General features: G+C 47.3%; 1 protein-coding gene across 1 annotated transcript in view; it reads left to right on the top strand.

The window, feature by feature from the left end:
* BRPF3 (bromodomain and PHD finger containing 3) overlaps positions 1-20349 on the top strand; it is an 84555-nt gene extending 64206 nt beyond the window's left edge. Inside the window, exons 11-13 of the mRNA XM_075335813.1 lie at positions 1566-1660; positions 1763-1920; positions 19480-20349. Coding sequence (XP_075191928.1) covers positions 1566-1660; positions 1763-1920; positions 19480-19666 — 440 coding nt within the window. The 3' untranslated portion in view covers positions 19667-20349. The remainder of the gene's footprint in view (positions 1-1565; positions 1661-1762; positions 1921-19479) is intronic.
* Positions 20350-22613: the final 2264 nt, after the last annotated feature.

Raw genomic sequence — 22613 nt, 5'->3', positions numbered from 1 at the left:
CAATTACGTGTATCACCTGAGGTTTAACATTGCTCACTACACCCTTTGTGAATTTCTAAAGAAGTGTAGTGTCTGGAATGGGGTCACTTGTAAAGGGAATTCCGCTGTTTTGGCATGTCAGGGGATCTTAAAATGTGACTTGTCGTCTGGAATCCATTACAGCCAAAATGACGCTCCAAAATTCAAATAGCGCTCCTTCCCTTCTGTTATATAATTCTGTGAAGTACTTGTGGGGTTCAAGATTTTCACCACATACCTTGTTGAATAACTTTAGAGGTGTAGTCTCCAAAATGGTGTAAGTTGTAGGGTCTTTCTAGTTTTTAGTACCTCTGGTGCCCTTTTAAATGCAACATGGCAAATGTGTGCTAAAAAAAAATCAAATAGTGTGTTTTTCCTTTCTGAGCCCTGCCATTCACCCAAACAGTAGTTTTCAATCACATATGGGGTAACATCATACTCAGGAAAAATTACACAACAAAACGGTATGGTTCATTTTCTCCTGTTATCCTTGAGAAAATAAAAAATTTGGGGCTAAACCAACATTTCTGGGGGAAAATAAGTAATTTTTAATTTTTTTGTTTCGACTTTGTTTTAATTCCTATGAAGTACCTGAAGGGTTAATACTTTCTATATGGGGTTTTGAATAACTTGAAGGGTGCAGTTTTTAAAATGGGGTCACCTTTGAATGTTTTTTGACATGAGGTCCCAAAAATCACTTCAAATATACTCCGCTCTCTTTATGACTGGCTGTATGTGGGCAGAGACACGAACTGCCCAATCATTGACTTCTAGTACACTTATTAATCGAGTTGAACAATTTCAGATCTGTTTGATTTGAGTAACGCGCATCCGAGCGTTTGTGTTTGCCCTTCACTATTAATAAATGCAAATCGCACTGACCTAAATTTAACACTAACATGCAGTACAATCCCAGAATCCCTGGGATATATAGAAGCATTTTATATTCTATTACCACTTAAAGTAACACTGGTCAGAATTGAAAAATTTTGGTCTGGTCAGGAAGTTGAAAACGGGCTTCGGCGGTATTGGGTTAAAGGGGTTGTCCACTACTCATCATGCTCCCCCCATGTAAAATAGTCTAAACTTGCATCGGCGCCTTTCCAGGGATTTGGCACATGGTATCCTGTGGCTGTTATGACTTTGTTTTGCTACGTTAGCCCTGCAACCAGTGAGCACCCACTTCACTCTCACTTCCTTGAAACAAAATTGACATCCGAAGGAAATCGAAGACCAGCACCAGCTCTCGCGTCTTCCAAATGACTTTCGTCCAAACGAACTAAGAGTGAAGCAGCTGATGATTAGCTGCAGGGCTCTTGTGGCATAACAATGTCCTATGAGCCTCAGGAGACCAGAGGCTGAAGTCTCTGGAATGGCACCGGAGGAGAGCGTAGGCTGTTCTTGTTTTACATAGGAGAATATAGCAATGGAGAAGGGGTTGTCCCAGTCATAGACAATACCTTTTAAGGAAGAGCTAAAAGTTCTATATCTTTTATTACTTTGAAATGTTTTTAAACTTTTGTTATTCTGTACATTTATCTGAACAGACAGTCGCCAGATGACATATGATAGTTGCGCAGAACTTAAGCCTCTTCAGTTAGTTTGGGCTAAATGCCGCGGATATCCCTCTTATCCTGCCTTGGTAAGGGAAAACTTAATTTTGAATGTCAGTCCTGAATTGTTAAACGTGCTGTTTAATATTTTTTTTTATTATTTTATATATATATATTTATTTTTACTTCAGATTATTGATCCGAATATGCCTAGAGAGGGCTTGCTTCACAACGGAATCCCCATCCCTGTGCCACCGTTAGATGTGCTGAAGCTGGGGGAGCAGCGGCAGCTGGAAAATGCTGGCCAGAAACTCTTCCTGGTTTTATTTTTCGACAATAAAAGAACCTGGTGAGAAAGCTACTTTATGATGGCGATTTGCTATACTAATACACACACTAATATTTAGCAAATTTAATTTGCAAGAAAAAAAAAAGTATGTGAACCTTTTTGGAATTAGCTAGATTTCAGCGTTTATTACTACTAATTTATGAACTGAAGAAAAAACAAAAAGCCAGCACTAAATGTGCACTTCAGCACTAAACATTCCAAACTGTACTTATTATAAAAATTTTGAGATTTTCTGGCAAAATAATTTATGAACTGATTAGATCTGTAATTCATAATTCGCGATAAACGCAGTCTAGCGACTCTCACAAATATATATATATGCAGCCTTAGCCAACACTAAATGCAAACACTATACAGGAGTGCAAAAATCTTTATACTTATCTAAATCCACCATGTATACAGAGAAGCAATGCTAACATGTTCACCAGAATGAATGTCTTGGGGTTGGTCCAGTCCATTCTATTCCACACTGTTGGGTTAATATTACTTATGATCAGAATACTCCATCAAGTAATTGCAATAAAACGTGATACCTGTACTCCCTTCTTATATTTATGAAAGTATCACGGTCTTTCCTGTAATAGCTTTCAGTTGATAAGCTAATTACAGTCGATGGGACACTCAGCACTTTAAGACTTTTCGTTCTACCCTTCAGAATACAAAGATCCTATTGTAAAGTTCAGAAATTGTTTCCCCTTCCCGCAAGCATGTCTGACTTTACTTATTATTGCCTTTTAATTTCTTCTAGTACTAACCATTTTAAATCAAAGACCTTGTGTCTCCTCTCAGACATGTCATACTACACGTATTTCTCCTGTTTGTTTTTTTTTTTTTTCCATTTTCTTGCTTAGCTATTGCTCTATTCTGATTTAGTTTTTCTCATCTAATGAAGGATTACTGTTTGCACTTTTATTGTGTATGATGCCTTTCCAACGTATACTATACGACAAGAGTATTTCAATCTGTTTACAATGGCATTTAAGCGGTCAACAGCAGCAATTCATGCTTGGCTTAGCTCTGATCACTGCTGATTGAGGTACATGTTTGCGTACGACAGTCGACATCTGCCTGGTGTGGTGCAAACTGAGCTCCTAAGCCCGCCTTAGACACTATGCAATAGGAGTGAAACGGGGTTTATGCTCGAGGAAAGGACTGTCTTCTATTAGTAGACAGAAAAACCTCAGCACCAAAATAAAGCAAGGTGACACCTGACGCTCAGCACCCACACGGTGGATCCTTTGCAGTTTTATGCTGCCATATCCCACTTGGCACCCCTTTTTATGAACCCTTTAATTTTATCCATTTGCTTACACCACGACTCTCTTGACACAGATATCCTTGAGAAAGATCTCCAATAGCTCGAGATGTTGGATAATTCCTGTGGTGCCGAATTGGAATAAAATAAAAAAAAATAAAATAAAGAAAAACTTCACTTTTTGCAGAAATACTGTATGTATCAGCCTTGCTTTAATTTGGTGTTGAGCTTTTGTACACTATGTAAGTGTACATATCAGCAAGGAGTTTAATCATGCATATTTGCCCAAAGTAATAACATACCGTATTTTTCGGACCATAAGACGCACTTTTTTTCCTCCAAATTTGGGAGGAAAGTGTGGGGTGTGTCTTACGGTCTATAGCTGCGGGGTAGGGAGCTGTGGGGAGTAAGCGCTATGCAGTGGGATCAGAGGAGGCAGGGAGGGTCGCTGCTGCAGGAAGCAGGCGCTGGAGAAACCACGTGTGCCCGCTGCTTAAAGTAAGTGAATATTCATTAGCTGCTCCCCACCTACCTCTCTCTGCAGTCAGCGGGGGTGAGGAGCAGCAAATCAATAGTTTAATGTAAACAGCGGACACACGTGGGTTCTCCAGCCGCCGGCTTCCTGCAGAGGCTGGGGAAACTGTGTGTCCACTGTTTAGGAGGCAGGAGCAGGGTGCCGCTGCAGTCATGTCTGGCCCGGGGGAAGTGCAGATCACTGCAGTGTCTAGGCCAGAGCATGGCATACCTGCACAGCACAGCCGCAGTCTCTGTGCTGAGTGCAAACATTACTTTCACTTTGCTCCTGCTTCCTCTGCTCAGTCTCCTGTAGCTGACAAGGACCTACAGTGATGTAATGCAGAGGGGTGGGCCAGAACAGCACAGTGCCCTGCCTCTTCATTACATCACTGCAGGTCCTTGAGATATGGGAGACTTTGTTTGTAATGCCAGGACCAAACTGAAGCATGATGAGCAGCACATCTGAAAAAGTAAGGCAATAAATAATATAGTATGGGCATTACTGAACACCTGGTTGGGGTTGGATTTTATATATATATATATAATATATATATATATATAATATTTCTTTATCGTTCCTTTGGGAGACCCAGACCATGGGTGTTTAGCTTCTGCCTCCGGAGAACACACAAAGTACTACACTTAAAAGTGTAGCTCCTCCCTCTGAGCTTATACACCCCCTGGTAGCCAGTCCTAGCCGGTTTATTGCTTTGTGTCAGGAGGCATACATCCACACATGCATTCTCATCTGATTTGTTTGACTTTTGGAAAGAGTTTGAAGAAAAGCGGGTCCATGTCTGGACTCCCGGCATGTCCCTTCTCACCCCACTGTGTCGGCGGTGTTGTTAAGGTTGATTTACAAGGCTGCAGCCTTACATGCCGCGCTCCTTCACCATCCCTTCTGGGCTCTGGCTTGAAGTGGGAGCCAGCACGGTCTCCATGCCTGGCAGGAGTCCGGTCTCCATCCACAGCCCCTTGAGGATTCTGTTGGACCGGAGCACTCATCCCCAGGGACATGGCCCTGCGTCTCAGCAGCTAAGTACCTGAGACGTTTATGTTGGGGGTCCCGGTTCTTTATTGTAAGGGGAGAGTATGCTGTATGTGATTATTTTAACTTTTCCGGCGGGTTCTCTAGCTTTTGCCTGAGAACCGCGCCGATGGTGCCTGCTTGTCGGCCTCGCCGCTTAAATTTAGGCCCTGGCTTCGCCGGAGGCCTAGTTTAATTTTCCTGCCCTCGCATGTCACTCATGCAGAGGGACAGGTTCGGCTCCTCCCGGCGGCCGTTCTACACAGGGGAGGGACACTCCCCACAGCTGGGGCGTCCCTCCTTCCCTGCAGGTCTCTATAGCCCTCCAGTTCCCTCTCTTTTATAGGAACGCCCTCGTCTCAGGCAGAGTTCACTCTGCTCTGGGACATCCTGCATTCTGCATCTCTTCTGAGGTGCTGCGACTGGGGGACCGGGCTTCGGGATCTGGAGGGCACACAACACCGCGCTCAGCGGTCTGGTAAGCCACAGCTGGTCTCCGGTTGTGGACCTCTGTATATTCTCCCTGGGGTTCATTCTCTGCAAAGCCCCCACTCCAGCAGCATGTCTCACACAAGGAGCAAGGCTCCAAAGCTTGATTCTGCATGCACTGCATGTAAGCTCCTGCTGCCTGAGCCGAGCACCTATCCACATTGTGATGTCTGCTCTAACTTGGCGGTGCCACAGCCTGGAGTCTCACCCCCAGTGGTCTCTCAGGCTGCTGCTGCTGCACCTGTGATTGAACCCCCGGCTTGGGTAGAGTCCTTTTCTAGGTCCATATCCCAGTCATTTGCTGAGTCCATGGGACCTTTGTCCAGGACTTTGATGAATATGCATCAGCCCCCCTCACAGGGTGCCTCTAATACTCTTGACAGAGGACTCCTATCCTCTGACCTCCGTCCATCGGAGCTCACGGAGGATTCATCATCTGATCCCAGACCCCGTCCTTCTAAGAGAAGGCGCAGGGTTTCCTCCCCCTCCCCATCCCACGGCTCTGCCTCAAGAGCTGACTCTCAAGATGAGGAGGATGCCCTCACTGGGGGCTCGGAGGCTATGTATCCCATCGATTTCTCTGAGGGTGACTCAGATCTTAGTGATTTGATTGCTTCTATTAATTCTGTGCTGGATCTCAATCCGCCAGTGTCAGGGGAGCAACTCTCTTTGGCAGAAAAACATCAGTTTACCTCGCCTAAGAGAGTGAGGAGTGTGTTCTTTAACCACTCCAGTTTTCAGACTGCTGTGACCAAACCCAGGGCCTGCCCTGACGTGGTTCTGATGACCGGTTTCCATTTCCACCTGAGGTGGTCAAGGAGTGGTCTCACTCCCCAAAGGTAGACCCTCCGGTGTCTAGGCTCTCAGCCCGGACCGTTGTGTCGGTGGCTGACGGCACCTCACTTAAGGATTCCACTGACCGTCAGATTGACCTTCTGGACAAATCTGTGTATGAAGCTGCGGGGGCCATGTTTTCCCCGACTTTTGCAGCAGTGTGGGCTCTCAAAGCCATCTCTGCTTCTCTAGAGGAGATGCATTCCCTCACCAAGGAATCTATGCCTGAGATGGTTACCTTAACTGCTCAGGCTTCAGCTTTTTCATCCTATGCCATGTCTGCCATGCTAGAGGCTGCTCACCGCACTGTGGTGGCTTCAGCTAATTCTCTTGTTATCCGCAGGATTTTGTGGCTTTGAGAGTGGAAGGCAGATGCTTCTTCCAAGAAGTTTCTTGCTGGGCTCCCTTTTGCTGGTTCACGGCTGTTTGGTGAACAGCTGGATGAAATCATTAAAGAAGCTACTGGCGGGAAGAGTACTTCCATGCCACAAACCAAGACCAGGAAACCCGCCCAGGGTAGGAATCAATCGAGGTTTCGTTCCTTTCGTTCCTCCAACTGGTCATCCTCTAAGCCTTTCGCCTCGTCCGCTAACTCAGCCAAGGATCAGAAATCCAACTGGCACCCAAAAGCGCGTCCGCAGAAGACCGCAGGAGGTTCTGCCACTAAGGCAGCTTCCTCATGACTCTCGGCCCGCTCCAGCCATGTCCTTAGTCGGTGGCAGGCTCTCCCACTTTGGCGACGCTTGGTTAAAGCAAGTCTCCGATCAGTGGGTGAGAGACATCATATCTCACGGCTACAGGATAGAATTCTCTTCCAGCCCTCCAAACAGATTTTTTCTCTCAACTCCCCCCTGCTCCAAGGCCGCCGCCTTCTCGCAGCCCGTGGCATCCTTGCAGGCAAACGGAGTGATTGTCCCAGTTCCCGCTCAGGAACACGGTTCAGAGGTTTTTACTCAAATCTCTTCCTAGTTCCAAAAAAGGACGGTACCTTCCGGCCCATCCTGGATCTCAAGCTTCTCAACAAGCATGTCCGGGTGCGGCATTTTCGCATGGAGTCTCTGCGATCAGTCATTGCCTCTATGACCCAAGGGGAGTTCCTGGCGTCCATCGACATCAGAGATGCCTATCTGCATGTGCCAATCGCAGTGTCACATCAGCGTTGGTTACATTTTGCGATAGGAGAGGATCATTTCCAATTCGTGGCTCTCCCCTTCGGGTTAGCCACGGCCCCTCGGGTATTCACCAAGGTCATGGTGGCAGTGATTGCGGTCCTGCACCTCCAGGGGTTAGCAGTGCTTCCTTATCTGGACGACCTTCTGGTCAAGGGTACATCCAGCGCAGACTGTCAGCGGAGTGTTTCGCTCACTCTCGCCACCCTAGCCCAATTCGGGTGGATTGTCAATCTTCCCAAATCCACTCTGACTCTGACCCAGTGTCTCACGTACCTAGGGATGCAGTTCGAGACTTTGCCGGCACTTGTGAAGTTGCCCTTAGACAAACAGCTGTCACTCCGGTTGGCGGTGCGCTCTCTCCTGAGGCCCCGCCGTTATACCCTCAGGCGTCTGATGCAGGTGCTGGGTCAAATGGTGGCCTCCATGGAGGCGGTTCCCTTTGCCCAGTTCCATCTGCATCCTCTGCAGCTGGACATTCTCCGCTGTTGGGACAAGCGGCCTTCCTCCTTACAGAGGTTAGTGGCTCTGTCGCCATGGACCAGGAGCTCTCTTCAGTGGTGGCTTCGACCCCTCTCCCTGTCCCAAGGGCGCTCCTTCCTGACTCCGGGGTGGGTGATTCTCACCACGGATGCCAGCCTATCCGGCTGGGGAGCGGTATATCTCCACCACAGAGCACAGGGCACTTGGACTCCGTCCGAGTCAGCCCTTTCAATCAATGTGCTGGAAACCAGAGCTGTGCTTCTAGCTCTCCTAGCCTTTCAAAACCTGTTGGCGGGCAGGCACATTCGAGTCCAGTCAGACAACGCGACAGCGGTTGCCTACATCAATCACCAAGGCGGGACACGCAGCCGCCTGGCAATGTTGGAGGTCCAACGCATTCTTCAATGGGCGGAGGACTCCAAGTCCACCATATCTGCAGTCCACATCCCTGGCGTAGAAAACTGGGAGGCAGATTATCTCAGCCGTCAATCCGTGGACGGTGGCGAGTGGTCCCTGCACCCTGTAGTGTTTAAGTCAATCTGCCGCAAGTGGGGCACTCCGGACGTGGACCTAATGGCATCCCGTCACAACAACAAGGTTCCGGTTTACGTGGCTCGCTCCCACGATCCTCAGGCCTTCGCCGCGGACGCTCTGGTTCAAGACTGGTCCCAGTTTCGTCTGTCCTACGTGTTTCCCCCTCTAGCTCTCTTGCCCAGAGTCCTGCGCAAGATCAGAATGGAGGGCCGTCGAGTCATCCTCATTGCACCGGACTGGCCCAGGCGAGCTTGGTATCCGGACCTGCTCCAACTGTCCGTGGAGATGCCGTGGCATCTTCCGGATCGTCCAGACCTGCTCTCGCAAGGTCCGTTTTTCCGCCCTAATTCTGCGGCACTCAAATTGACGGCGTAGCTCTTGAGTCCTGGATTTTGACGGCTTCTGGTATTCCTCCTGAAGTCATCTCCACTATGACTCGGGCCCGTAAGTCTTCCTCCGCTAAGATCTATCACAGGACTTGGAGAATTTTCCTGTCCTGGTATCGCTCTTCCGGCCATTCTCCTTGGCCATTCTCGTTGCCGACCCTTCTGTCTTTTTTACAGTCCAGTCTGCAGCTAGGACTGTCCCTCAACTCTCTCAAGGGACAAGTCTCAGCTCTATCAGTGCTGTTCCAGCGGCGTCTCGCCCGGCTGGCTCAGGTCCGCACCTTCATGCAAGGTGCGTCTCACATCATTCCGCCTTATCGGCGGCCCTTGGATCCCTGGGACCTTAACTTGGTTCTCACGGTATTGCAGAAACCCCCTTTCGAGCCCCTTAGGGAGGTTTCTTTGTATCGTCTTTCTCAAAAGGTGGCCTTTCTAGTTGCCATAACTTCTCTCAGGAGAGTCTCTGATTTGGCTGCGCTCTCCTCGGAGTCACCTTTTTTGGTTTTTCACCAAGACAAGGTAGTTCTCCGTCCGACCCCGGACTTTCTTCCTAAGGTGGTCTCTCCTTTCCACCTTAACCAGGATATTTCCTTGCCTTCCTTCTGTCCGGCCCCTGTTCATCGCTTTGAGAAAGCGCTGCATACTCTAGATCTGGTGCATGCTCTCCGGATCTATGTGTCTCGCACCGCTGCGCTTAGGCGGTGCACCTCTCTTTTTGTGCTAACCACAGGGCGGCGCAAGGGTCTCTCTGCGTCTAAGCCGACCTTGGCCCGTTGGATTAGATCGAGCATTTCGGACGCCTACCAGAGTACTCAGGTGCCTCCCCCGCCGGGGATCAAAGCACACTCGACCAGAGCTGTCGGTGCCTCTTGGGCTTTTAGGCACCAGGCTACGGCTCAACAAGTCTGTCAGGCTGCCACTTGGACTAGCCTGCATACCTTTTCGAAGCACTACCAAGTGCATGCTAATGCTTCGGCAGATGCGAGCTTGGGCAGATGCATCCTTCAGGCGGCTGTCGCCCACTTGTGAAGTTAGGCTCCGCCTACTTCTTAGTTTTTTCTGTTTATTCCCACCCAGGGACCGCTTTGGAACGTCCCATGGTCTGGGTCTCCCAAAGGAACGATAAAGAAAAAGAGAATTTTGTTACTTACCGTAAATTCTTTTTCTTATAGTTCCGTATTGGGAGACCCAGCTCCCTCCCTGTTGCCTGTTGGCAATTTTCTTGTTCCGTGTGTTATCACCGGCTGTTGTCGTGGACAGAGTCTCCGGTTGTTCCGGTTCTTACTCGGTTCTACTTGTGGGTGGCTATTCTCCTTCAGCTTTTGCCCAGAATGGGGGATATGAGGACAGAATTTGGGGATATTATTACCTTAGTAACACTGTCATCAGTAAAATAAGTGTGTCATGACCACATTCTTTTACTTTTAATTTTATTTTTTTTTCTATTTTTTTTCCTCCTCTAAAACAAGGGTGCGTCTTATAGTCCGAAAAATACGGTATTTTGATACACTGCACTCAAGATTGTACAGGTGAACCAGTGAGATTTCACTCCTTTAATATAGTACAAACAAGAAAACTCATTAGCAGTGATACACAAATATGAAAATACGTATTCCAGTACAGGAATGCTGAATTAAATAAAAAAAAAAGAACAAAAAAAAAAACAACATTCACTTCTCTAGAAAATAGAATAAAAAGATCAAAATGTTGTACTTGCCAATAAAGAACTACAGTTCATCATGCAAAAAAAAAAATATAAATAAATCCTCACACTAAGCTGTCAACGGAAAAATCAATAGCTATGGCTTTCAAAATATAACTGAAACTTTTTTTTGTCAAAAGGCTTCTCAGACAATAAGAGAACATAGTGTCCCCAATATAGTTCAAACTGCAGCTCGTCCTAATCACCTCAGTACTGGCTGCAGTTCTGTGTTTTAACACATGTGCTGTATCACACGTACTACAGTCGGTAGGGAGCAAGGCTCTCATGTGAGGAAACGTATCTCTTCCTCCATGAGCACAGGTTCATTCTCCTCAATGTTTAATTGATCTTCTATTGAGTGTAGTCAATCTCTGTGCACTTTTATGATGCTGTCAGACTGTTGTCGTACAGCACAATGTGGATTAAAACATATTTTTTCACCCTGCTCCCGCCTTCTGACTGAGGTATGTGTGACACAGCTCTTAGGCTATGTGCGCACGTCTGCGTTCTGGCTTGACAACTAAACTGCAGTGTTTTGACAAATGTTACACTGCGTTTGACAAAAAAAGCGGTAAAAAACGCATTGTTTTCAATGCGTTTTTGCCGCGTTTTAAACAGTGCATTATAAAGAAGTCAATGGGTGGAAAATGCAACCAAAACGCACTGAAGAAGTGACATGCTGCTTTTTTTTTTTATTATTTTTTTTGGCAACGATTTTGACAAATATTTGTCAAACAAAACGCTGCCTAAAAAAAAACCAACGTGCGAATGGAAATTCTGATTTCTCATAGACTGGGGAAGCACAGCGCATACATTTTGTCATTTGACACGGTGCAGTTTAAAACACAACCAAAACGCAAGAGAAAAGGAAACGTTCGCACAGACCCTTATGCTGACTTGTGACTAGGCAGCATTGCAGTTTGAATTATATCAGGGACCATTTTATCTAATTCTTGGACAACCCCTTTATGCAAAATGTAGCCTAATTTGATTTCTCCATAACAGTTTACACCCGCTTCAACATTAAAATTGCAACACCAAGAAGAAAAGTCGTGGAATTATAGAAATCACTGGATCGACAGACATGTTTAATTACATTTTCAAAAAATCACTATTCAGCATAAAGTATGAGCACCATTAGCAGAATACAGACGCTTACACACCCTGTCATCTTATGTATGAAGTTACTAATGGTTGTGGAATGTTCGTCTACAATGAATGTGCTCCTTTTTTGACCCATTTTTCTGAAAGAAAAAAAAAACCCCAAACATATTTTACTTGGGTGTTTTTAGATTTTTTCTGACCATTTATGGATTATTTTTATAGCTATACCTGTTGGATTTTATTACTTGGATTCATATTATTACTCTTGCATACACTGAGTATATGTAGGTTCTAATTTCATTTGAATTGGCATTTCTGGTTATTTAATTACATACACGTTTACCTATAGTGATGTGGTTTCAGATTCACTTTTAGTTATTACCGAATTGTAGCATTTTGTTTTCTTTTACAGTGTTCACTGGGAGATAAATACTGATTATAGTTTTAAAGTGTGGGTTGACATAATCACATTTATAGTGCTCTGAGCGCAGGGCTTGTTTTTTTGGGGCATAAGCTGTATATTTTATTTGTATCATTTCAGGATGAAAAAGTTTTTTTTTTTTTTTTTCTTTCTGTAAATATTTTTCCTATTTCTTCGGCGCTCTATTGGGAGACCCAGACGATTGGGTGTATAGCACTGCCTCCGGAGGCCACACAAAGCTATTACACTAAAAAGTGTAAGGCCCCTCCCCTTCTGGCTATACACCCCCAGTGGGATCACTGGCTCACCAGTTTTCGGCTTTGTGCGAAGGAGGTCAGACATCCACGCATAGCTCCACTGTTTGTAGTCAGCAGTAGCTGCTGGCTCTATCGGATGGAAGAAAAGAGGGCCCATATAGGGCCCCCAGCATGCTCCCTTCTCACCCGCGGTTGGTGCTTGTAAGGTTGAGGTACCTATTGCTGGTACGGAGGCTGGAGCCCACATGCTGTTTTCCTTCCACATCCCCTGGAGGGCTCTGTGGAAGTGGGATCTTGCCGGCCCCCAAGCCCTGGGGCCGGGCTCCATCCACAGACCCATAGAACCTGCTGGATTGGGAGCGGGAGTGCCGTTCAGGGACAAGGCCCTGCAACTTTCAGGTACTCTGTGTCCCCGGCAGGCACGGACACTCTCAGGGCTTGCTGAGCGTTGTAGTGCGCCGGGGACAGTGGCGCTGTACGCTGGGGGTTAGGTCACTGCAGCTTTGCTGAGTGACGTTTTTGTGTTGGGAACTACTGCGCCGACCGCTCCTGGAGCGGCGGCGCAGCTGCGACTTGTGGTGCGCCGGGGGCTTTGCGCCGACCGCGCTTTTACGGCGGCGGCGCTTTTAACTTTAGCCCCCGGCTTCTGCGGCCTAGCGCCGTTTCGTTCCCGCCCCCACCCTGTCAATCAGGGTAGGGGAGAGACGCTGCTCAATGGCAGCGCCGAGGGCTGGAGCCTTATTTACATGCTCCAGCCCTCTCACTAGGCACAAGGGGAAGCAGACTTCCCGCTCTTCGTCGGTGTACGCCCAGGGCCCGCCCCCCCTCTCCACAAGGACGCCGGCAGCCATTACACATGCGATCTGGCTGGGGAGAGGCAGCAGGCTCTGGGAGACCCAGACTAGAGGGATTTCTGGCGACCACACACCGCTCCTAAGCGGGCGGTAAGCTGCACAGTAGTGCTGGCCCCACTAGTGCCTCAGTGATATATTAGTGTACTTTTTTTCTTGGTACCATATATATATATATATATATATATATATAGTTGCACTGTAAGGTCGCTTCTTGGCTGGACACCCTGTACTGCTCTGAGGAAGCAGCAACATGTCATCCGCAAAACGCAAGGCTGCCAAGGCACGGGCTGTGTACACTGTTTGTACTGCATGTGGGGCTGATCTACCGGCAGGCTCCAATGATCCACATTGTGTGCAATGTTCAGTCCCAGTGGCACTTCGTCAGCCAGAGCCTATGGTGGTGGTAGCCCAGGCAGAGACGCCTGTGAACCCTGCCCCGGTGACGGGGACAGACTTTGCAGTGTTTGCTGATAAAATGTCTGAGGCTATGACAAAAATCCTGGAGACCTTGCAGGCCAGGCCAGTTCCCCAGACCATGGACACTGCTGTGGCTATGCTATCTGGTCCCCCTCAGTTGGAACTAGTCCGTACTTCGAGGGGGTCTCAAGCATCACAAGCTGAAGTCTCTGACTCAGATGACAGTCCCAGGCAGCCTAAGCGAGCTCGCTGGGAAAGACCCTCGACGTCATCACACTGCTCAGGGTCTCAGCGAGAAGAATCTCTCTGTGATGAGACTGAGGACGGTGACCAGGATTCTAATCCTGAGGGCCCTCTCAATCTGGATGCCCCTGATGGTGACGCCATGGTTAATGACCTTATATCGGCAATTAATAGGCTGTTGGATATTTCTCCCCCAGCCCCTTCTGCAGAGGAGGCAGCTGCACAGCAGGAGAAGTTCCATTTCCTGTATCCCAAGCGTAAATTAAGTGCTTTTTTTGGACCACTCTGACTTCAGAGAATCAATCCAGAAGCACGACGCTCATCCAGACAAGCGTTTCTCTAAGCGTTCTAAGGATACCCGTTATCCTTTTCCCGCTGAAGTGGCCAAACGCTGGACCCAGTGCCCAAAGGTGGATCCCCCAATTTCCAAGCTTGCGGCTAGATCCATAGTCGCAGTAGAGGATGGGGCTTCACTTAAAGATGCCAACGACAGACAGATGGACCTTTGGTTGAAATCTGTCTATGAAGCTATCGGCGCGTCCTTTGCTCCAGCATTCGCGGCCGTGTGGGCACTACAAGCTATTTCAGCTGGTTTAGCGCAGGTGGATGCTATCATGCATCCAGCAGTGCCGCAGGTGGCGTCCCTAACCTCGCAAATGTCTGCGTTTGCGACCTATGCTATCAATGCTGTCCTAGAATCTACGAGCCGTACCTCTATGGCGGCCGCCAATTCTGTGGTTTTGCGCAAAGCCTTATGGTTAAAGGACTGGAAAGCAGATGCTGGTTCTAAAAAATGCTTAACCAGCTTGCCATTATCTAGGGACAGACTGTTTGGTGAGCCATTGGCTGAAATCATAAAACAGTCCAAGGGTAAGGACTCTTCCTTGCCACAGCCCAGAGCAAGTAAACCTCAACAGAAAAAGTGGCAGTCGAGGTTTCGGTCCTTTCGAGGCTCGGGCAAGCCCCAATTCTCCTCGTCCAAAGGGACTCAGAAAGGACAAGGGAGCTCAGATTCCTGGCGGGCTCACTCACGCCCCAGGAAAGCAAATGGAGGAACCGCTTCCAAGGCGGCTACCTCATGACTTTCGGCCTCCTCCCTCCGCATCCTCGGTCGGTGGCAGGCTCTCCCGCTTTTGCGACATTTGGCTGTCACAGGTCAAAGACCGGTGGGTAACAGACATTTTGTCTCGCGGGTACAGAATCGAGTTCAGTTCTCGGCCTCCACTTCGGTTCTTCAGAACCTCCCCACACCCCAACCGAGCAGATGCCCTGCTGCAGGCGGTGGACTCTCTAAGAGCAGAAGGAGTCGTGATCCCTGTCCCCCCTCAGGAACGGGGGCGAGGATTTTACTCCAATCTCTTTGTGGTTCCAAAAAAGGACGGCTCCTTCCGTCCTGTTCTGGACCTAAAACTGCTCAACAAGCATGTGAACGCCAGGCGGTTCCGGATGGAATCCCTCCGCTCAGTCATTGCCTCAATGTCCCAAGGAGATTTCCTAGCATCAATAGACATCAAAGATGCTTATCTCCACGTGCCGATTGCTACGGAGCACCAACGCTTTCTGCGCTTCGTGATAGGAGACGAACATCTTCAGTTCGTAGCTCTGCCATTTGGTCTGGCGACAGCCCCCCGGGTGTTCACCAAGATCATGGCAGCAGTGGTAGCAGTCTTGCACTCTCACGGACACTCTGTGATCCCTTACTTGGACGATCTACTGGTCAAGGCACCCTCTCAGGAGGCATGCCAACTCAGCCTGAATTTTGCACTGGAGACTCTCCAGGCGTTCGGGTGGATCATCAACTTCCCAAAGTCAAATCTGTCACCGACCCAATCACTAACGTATCTTGGCATGGAGTTTCATACTCTCTCAGCGATAGTGAAGCTTCCACTGAGCAAGCAGCGGTCACTACAGACAGGGGTGCAGGCTCTCCTTCAAGGTCAGTCGCTCTCCTTGAGACGCCTCATGCACTTCCTCGGGAAGATGGTGGCGGCAATAGAGGCGGTTCCGTTTGCGCAGTTTCATCTGCGTCCACTTCAATGGGACATTCTCCGCCAATGGGACGGGAAGTCGACATCCCTGGACAGGAAAGTCTCCCTCTCCCAGACGGCCAAGGACTCTCTGCAGTGGTGGCTTCTTCCCACCTCATTATCACAGGGAAAGTCCTTCCTACCTCCATCCTGGGCGGTGGTCACGACAGACGCGAGTCTGTCAGGGTGGGGAGCAGTGTTTCTCCACCACAGGGCTCAGGGTACGTGGACTCAGCAAGAGTCCAGCCTTCAGATCAATGTTCTGGAAATCAGAGCAGTGTTTCTTGCCCTACTAGCCTTCCAGCAGTGGCTGGAAGGGAAGCAGATCCGAATTCAATCGGACAACTCCACAGCGGTGGCATACATCAATCACCAAGGAGGGACTCGCAGTCGGCAAGCATTCCAGGAAGTCCGGCGGATCCTGATGTGGGTGGAAGCCACAGCCTCCACCATATCCGCAGTTCACATCCCCGGCGTAGAAAACTGGGAAGCAGACTTCCTCAGTCGCCAGGGCATGGACGCAGGGGAATGGTCCCTTCACCCGGACGTGTTTCAGGAAATCTGTCACCGATGGGGAAGGCCGGACGTCGACCTAATGGCGTCCCGGCACAACAACAAGGTCCCAACATTCATGGCACGGTCTCGCGATCAAAGAGCTCTAGCAGCAGACGCCCTAGTGCAAGATTGGTCGCAGTTCCGGCTCCCTTATGTGTTTCCACCTCTGGCACTCCTGCCCAGAGTGCTACGCAAGATCAGATCCGACTGCAGCCGCGTCATACTCGTCGCTCCAGACTGGCCGAGGAGGGCGTGGTATCCGGATCTGTGGCATCTCACGGTCGGCCAACCGTGGGCACTACCAGACCGACCAGACTTATTGTCCCAAGGGCTGTTTTTCCATCGGAATTCTGCGGCCCTGAACCTGACTGCGTGGCCATTGAGTCCTGGATCCTAGCGTCTTCAGGCTTATCCCAAGGGGTCGTTGCCACCATGAGACAGGCTAGGAAGCCCACGTCCGCTAAGATCTACCACAGAACGTGGAGGATATTCTTATCCTGGTGCTCTGCTCAGAGAGTGTCTCCCTGGCCATTTGCATTACCTACCCTTCTTTCTTTCCTCCAATCTGGGTTAGAAAAAGGTTTGTCGCTCGGCTCCCTTAAAGGGCAAGTCTCGGCGCTATCCGTCTTTTTTCAGAAGCGTCTAGCACGACTTTCTAAGGTGCGCACGTTCCTACAGGGGGTTTGCCATATAGTTCCCCCGTACAAGCGGCCGTTAGATCCATGGGATCTGAACAGGGTACTAGTTGCCCTCCAGAAGCCGCCCTTCGAGCCTCTGAAGGAGGTTTCACTTTCTAGGCTATCACAGAAAGTGGCTTTTCTGGTAGCGATCACATCTCTTCGGAGAGTGTCTGAGCTAGCAGCGTTGTCTTCCAAGGCTCCCTTCCTGGTCTTCCACCAGGACAAGGTAGTGCTGCGCCCCATTCAGGAGTTTCTCCCGAAGGTGGTATCCTCTTTTCATCTTAATCAGGATATCTTTTTGCCTTCGTTTTGTCCTCATGCAGTTCATCGGTATGAGAAGGATTTACATTTGTTAGATCTGGTGAGAGCACTCAGAATCTACATTTCCCGCACAGCGCCCCTGCGCCGTTCGGATGCACTTTTTGTCCTTGTCGCTGGTAAGCGCAAGGGGTCGCAGGCTTCTAAGGCCACCCTGGCTCGATGGATCAAAGAACCAATTCTTGAAGCCTACCGTTCTGCGGGGCTTCAGGTTCCATCAGGGCTAAAGGCCCATTCTACCAGAGCCGTGGGTGCGTCCTGGGCATTGCGACACCAGGCTACGGCTCAACAGGTGTGCCAGGCGGCTACCTGGTCGAGTCTGCACACTTTCACCAAACATTATCAGGTGCATACCTATGCTTCGGCGGACGCCAGCCTAGGTAGAAGAGTCCTGCAGGCGGCAGTTGCCTCCCCGTAGGGGAGGGCTGTCTTGCAGCTCTAACATGAGGTATTTCTTTACCCACCCAGGGACAGCTTTTGGACGTCCCAATCGTCTGGGTCTCCCAATAGAGCGCCGAAGAAGAAGGGAATTTTGTTACTTACCGTAAATTCCTTTTCTTCTAGCTCTTATTGGGAGACCCAGCACCCGCCCTGTTGTCCTTCGGGATTTTTGGTTTGTTTGCGGGTACACATGTTGTTCATGTTGAACGGTTTTCAGTTCTCCGATGTTATTCGGAGTGAATTTGTTTAAACCAGTTATTGGCTTTCCTCCTTCTTGCTTTTGCACTAAAACTGGTGAGCCAGTGATCCCACTGGGGGTGTATAGCCAGAAGGGGAGGGGCCTTACACTTTTTAGTGTAATAGCTTTGTGTGGCCTCCGGAGGCAGTGCTATACACCCAATCGTCTGGGTCTCCCAATAAGAGCTAGAAGAAAAGGAATTTACGGTAAGTAACAAAATTCCCTTCTTTTCTTTTTTTTTAAATACTTTTTTTTATTGCGGCATTCACCTTATGGGACGAATAATGATATTATTTTATAGTGCCTGGTTCTTACAGATGGGGGCGCATAATATGTGGGGCTGCATAATACTATGTGGCTGCTTCCTACTGTATGGGAGCGCATAATACTATATGGGGGCACAAAATACTAGATGGGGGCGCATAATATGTGGGGCTGCATAATACTATGTGGCTGCATCCTACTGTATGGGAGCGCATAAAACTATATGGGGGCACAAAATACTATATGGGGGCGCCTAATACTGTATGGGGGCTGCATCCTACTGTAGTGGGGCACATGATACTGTATGGGGGTGTATAACACTATAGGGGGCTGCATCCTACTGTAGTGGGGCGCTTAATACAATATGGGACTGCTCACTTGAGTTTCCCAGCATGCACTGTAATTGTCAAATGAAGCATCATCAAAGAGGAAGTAATTGAAAAAAAAAAATTACAGCAGTTATTTACTGAGTGAATGATAGGGATTTTTAATTAAATTATAATAGAAACAAGGTTAGATTATACATTAGAGATTTTAGAGAAAAATAAAATTTAGATTCGGACCAACCCTTTTAAAGTGAATCTAAGAGCAGGTTTTTGCTATGTAGATTAAAGACAGCAGGATATAGGGGCTAAACACAGCATTCAGTGATGTCACTTAGCACGCTGTGTGCTGTTGTTTACTTACAATGAACATTTTATCACCAACAGATATTGACTGCCCGAATTAGGTCCCAGCACCTGCTAGACCCACCAAGCCTCCTCAACTGATAAGAAAATCATTGTCAATAGACAGTGTACACAGCTGTAGTGTGGGCGGGGTTCGCTTTCGGAGCTCTGCTACATTTAAAGGAAGTCTGTCACCAGGTATTTGCTACCGCATCTGAGAGCAGCATAACATAGGGGCAGCAATCCTGATTATAGTGATGTCACCTACTGAGCTGTTTGCTGTCATTTTGCTAAAATCAATGTTTTCTCTGCTGCCGACCTAGCAGTTATACAGAGGTTGCGAATATACTGGACTACCTGCCAGCATGCCAAGTAGTCCTCTAATGATAATCTAATGCTGATTAACCAGTGATTTTATCAAAACTACACTAAGCAGCTCAGTAACTGACATGTTGCCAGAATCTGGGTCTCTGCCCTTACGTTATGCTGCTCTCAGATTAAGTGGCAAAAACCTGGTGGCAGATTCCCTTTAAGGAATTAAGCATTTTAGGCTTTTTGTCGCTCTGTATAGTGTCTACTAGTGTATAATTTCACGAGATTTGGACTTCTCAAGATTATTTGTAAAATGTATAACACATGGAAGCTGCAATATAAAATATATCTGCTTTTTCTTCTAGGCAATGGCTTCCAAGTGATAAGGTTCGTCCTTTAGGAGCTGATGATACAGTGGACAAGCTGAAAATGCTAGAAGGCCGAAAAACGAGCATCCGCAAGTCTGTGCAGGTGGCCTATGATCGTGCCATATCTCATCTGAGCCGTGTCAGAGGCTACCACCCATTCATAGCCTCAAACTACCTATACTAATCCTACTGATTCTGTAAGGAAGTGTTGTATACTTTCTAAAAATGGGAGTTTTCATGTATAAAATACAGTAAATAGAAAGTGGTTTTCCATGGTAACCAATCAAATTCAGCTTTCATTTTTTTTTTTCCTTTTCAGTTTAAATAAATGAAAGAATGGATCTGATTGGTTGTATTAGGCATCTGCTACACTTTTTATTTGCACCAGTTTTTATATGCAAGTCCTAGTCTTTTCTGATGGGTTTAGAAAAAAAAAATAAATCTGTGAATTTCATCCATTTTGCTGTTTAATAAAAAAAACCCTTCATACAGTGGTCATTATGGGTTCATTGTGCCAAATTACTGAACTAGAGCATGTTCTATTATACGCTATTCCCATGTCTATAGACTGTCATGTAGTACAAGTTTGCTTAATTCAGTTGTTTTTTTATTGTGGTGTGTTGTCAAATTTTAAAATTTACCAAAGTATATGACGGCTTACAAGCGTGTAAAATAATATAATACCCATGTCATATTTTAATACAAGTATGATTTTAGAGTTGGAATTGTTTATTTTTCAGAGCTATATTATAAATGAAATGCTGACTTCAATAAATATCATGGAGTAGTTCATCCAAAATAAAGTTTAAAAAAAATATATATATAACTTGCTTTATTAAAAAGGATTGATATGTGTGAATTGGAAAATTTGTTTGTTCTTTATTTCACCTAACCCGCTGTGAAATGATCCCGAAATGAAATGAATTGGTCTCGCCTAATGTATTATTGTCCTCAATGCCATACGGAAGTGATCGTCTTTATTAACTTCTTATTGACCATTTTTGCTTTTTCGATTTTTCATCCCCTTCTTCCAAGAGCCGTAACTATTCATGTGTGGCAAGTTGTAGTGTTTAAATGGAACCAATGCGCAAAAACAATGCACAATAGGTTTCTTGGGTGTTCTTTTGTAACAGTGTTCACTGTGCTGAAATATAACTGGAATCCTGATTCTCCAGGTCGGTAAGATTAGGGTGATGCCAAACTTGTACATACACTGCTCACAAAAAGTTAGCGATATGTGACTTTCAGGTGAAATTTATGTAAAAAGTTCACACTACAGTGATATATTATGAAAGTAGGGCATGTAAATAGAAGCATGCAATGGTGATTTCCAACAACCGTGATGGGTACACCCCTCAAAAAAATGTTTAAACAACTTGTATACTTGTAGGTCGCTCCATTTTGAGGTACCCCAATCTTCAGCAGCCGTTCTCTAATGATGCAACTTCGATGAGCTGGAGCATTGTCACCCATGAAAATGAAGTTATTCCTGTGTTGTACATGCAGAGGCACAATGTCAGAATTAATGATAAGTAGTAGGTGCTTGTCACTGTACCAGCCACAAAGTGTAGGGCAATGGGCAGGTCTGTATTGACCAGACACCTGTAACACCACCACCACCAACAAAGGCTTGTCTGGTAACAACAGTGGCTAATGCATAGCACTCTCCTTAAGTTTCCAACATTGTTGGCAGCCATGATTTCTGCACAATGTGAAATGACTTTCATCAGTGAACAGCCCTCAGGCCGACTGGTCCCTCTTCCAGCAAGATGATGCATGTGCCTGGTGGTGTGGCCAGGCACCCTTACAGGTCATGTAGCATGCAGACCATGCTGATGTAAGGTGTCGAATGGTCTGATGTGACACTTGGGTGCCTCTCACCTCTCTTGTGTGCCTGGAGTTGTGTGGCATTAATCATCCGATTCCGAAGGGCATTGTTCACAATGAAGCGGTCATCAGTGTGGAATATAGCCAATGTATGTCCACTTCTATGCCTTTCTGTAACTCTTCCACTCACTGTATCTCTCTAAGATCACTGGACACGTCCATCTGATAACATCCTGCTTGAAGCTTCTCAATGGCAAGGTACTGTTGATCAATTGTTGGGTGTTGTCTTTTTGTCTCATGATGTCAAAATCTGAACAACATGATGAGCAGAACTGTTTAAATACCAATTTTAAATGAACCCTGAAATTTATTGGGCGATTCATGGATCAAGCACCTGTTAATAATTTTACCATTAGGCTGGGGCCATACGAGCGTATGGCATCCGATGAGTGCATCGGCTGCGACCCTCAGCTCCCACTGTGCTGCGAGTGTAAGCTGAGTGTCATGACACTGTAATCCGATCCTGTGATCAGATCACAGCTGTGGGGAAGAGAAGGAGGGATTAATTGCCCTATCTCCTCTGTTGCCAGCTGATGCGATTATCGCACTGTACTCCGGTATCATCCGAGTGCAGTGCGATGTTTCACTTGCACCCATAGACTTGTATAGCTGCGAGTGAAAACTGATCGGATTCCACCCGCAGCATGCTGCAATTGTTTTCTCGATCCGATTAAGCGGCTTGTGGAGAATGAATGCACACTGCACATGATCTGGAATCTCCAGCACTTCTGTTCCTGGTCATGCACACTATACTTCACTGAAGCCGGGAAGCTTATACTCTGCATCAGTTTATTGCACATGATTGTAAGTCCCAGGGACTCCGAATCATGTGCAGTGCACAGCCATCCTCCGCCGGCTGCCATCAAGAGTGAGGTGTGTGTGGCGTCGCTGCACGTTGATTAGCTTATTACGCCCAGAGGGGCGTGCTAACATGCTATGTGGGCTGACTAGGCAAGGGAAGTAATGCCTTTGTGACTAGTCGCTGGCCTCATTAGCATATAATAAGCAATCTTTAGAAATACTTTTTCTAAAGATCTGTTTATTTATGCTAGTGTATACAGGGACTGCTAGGCAGGAATCACTAACATGCATCCAGAACTGCTCGTGGTTCTCAGTGCATATTGCACCTGACAGGATTCCTGTACGGCCTGCTTCTCGCAGTCTCCTCTGGAAAGTTGATTGTGTGTAACAGGGCCTATTAACATCTCAAAGAGATAAACCTTTGGCAGATCTGTGGTTGCAGT

The sequence above is a fragment of the Anomaloglossus baeobatrachus genome, chromosome 2, assembly GCF_048569485.1.
Source record: "Anomaloglossus baeobatrachus isolate aAnoBae1 chromosome 2, aAnoBae1.hap1, whole genome shotgun sequence".
Classification (NCBI taxonomy): domain Eukaryota; kingdom Metazoa; phylum Chordata; class Amphibia; order Anura; family Aromobatidae; genus Anomaloglossus; species Anomaloglossus baeobatrachus.
The sequence above is the reverse complement of the archived record's forward strand: the minus strand, read 5'-3'. Positions and strand labels throughout refer to the sequence as shown.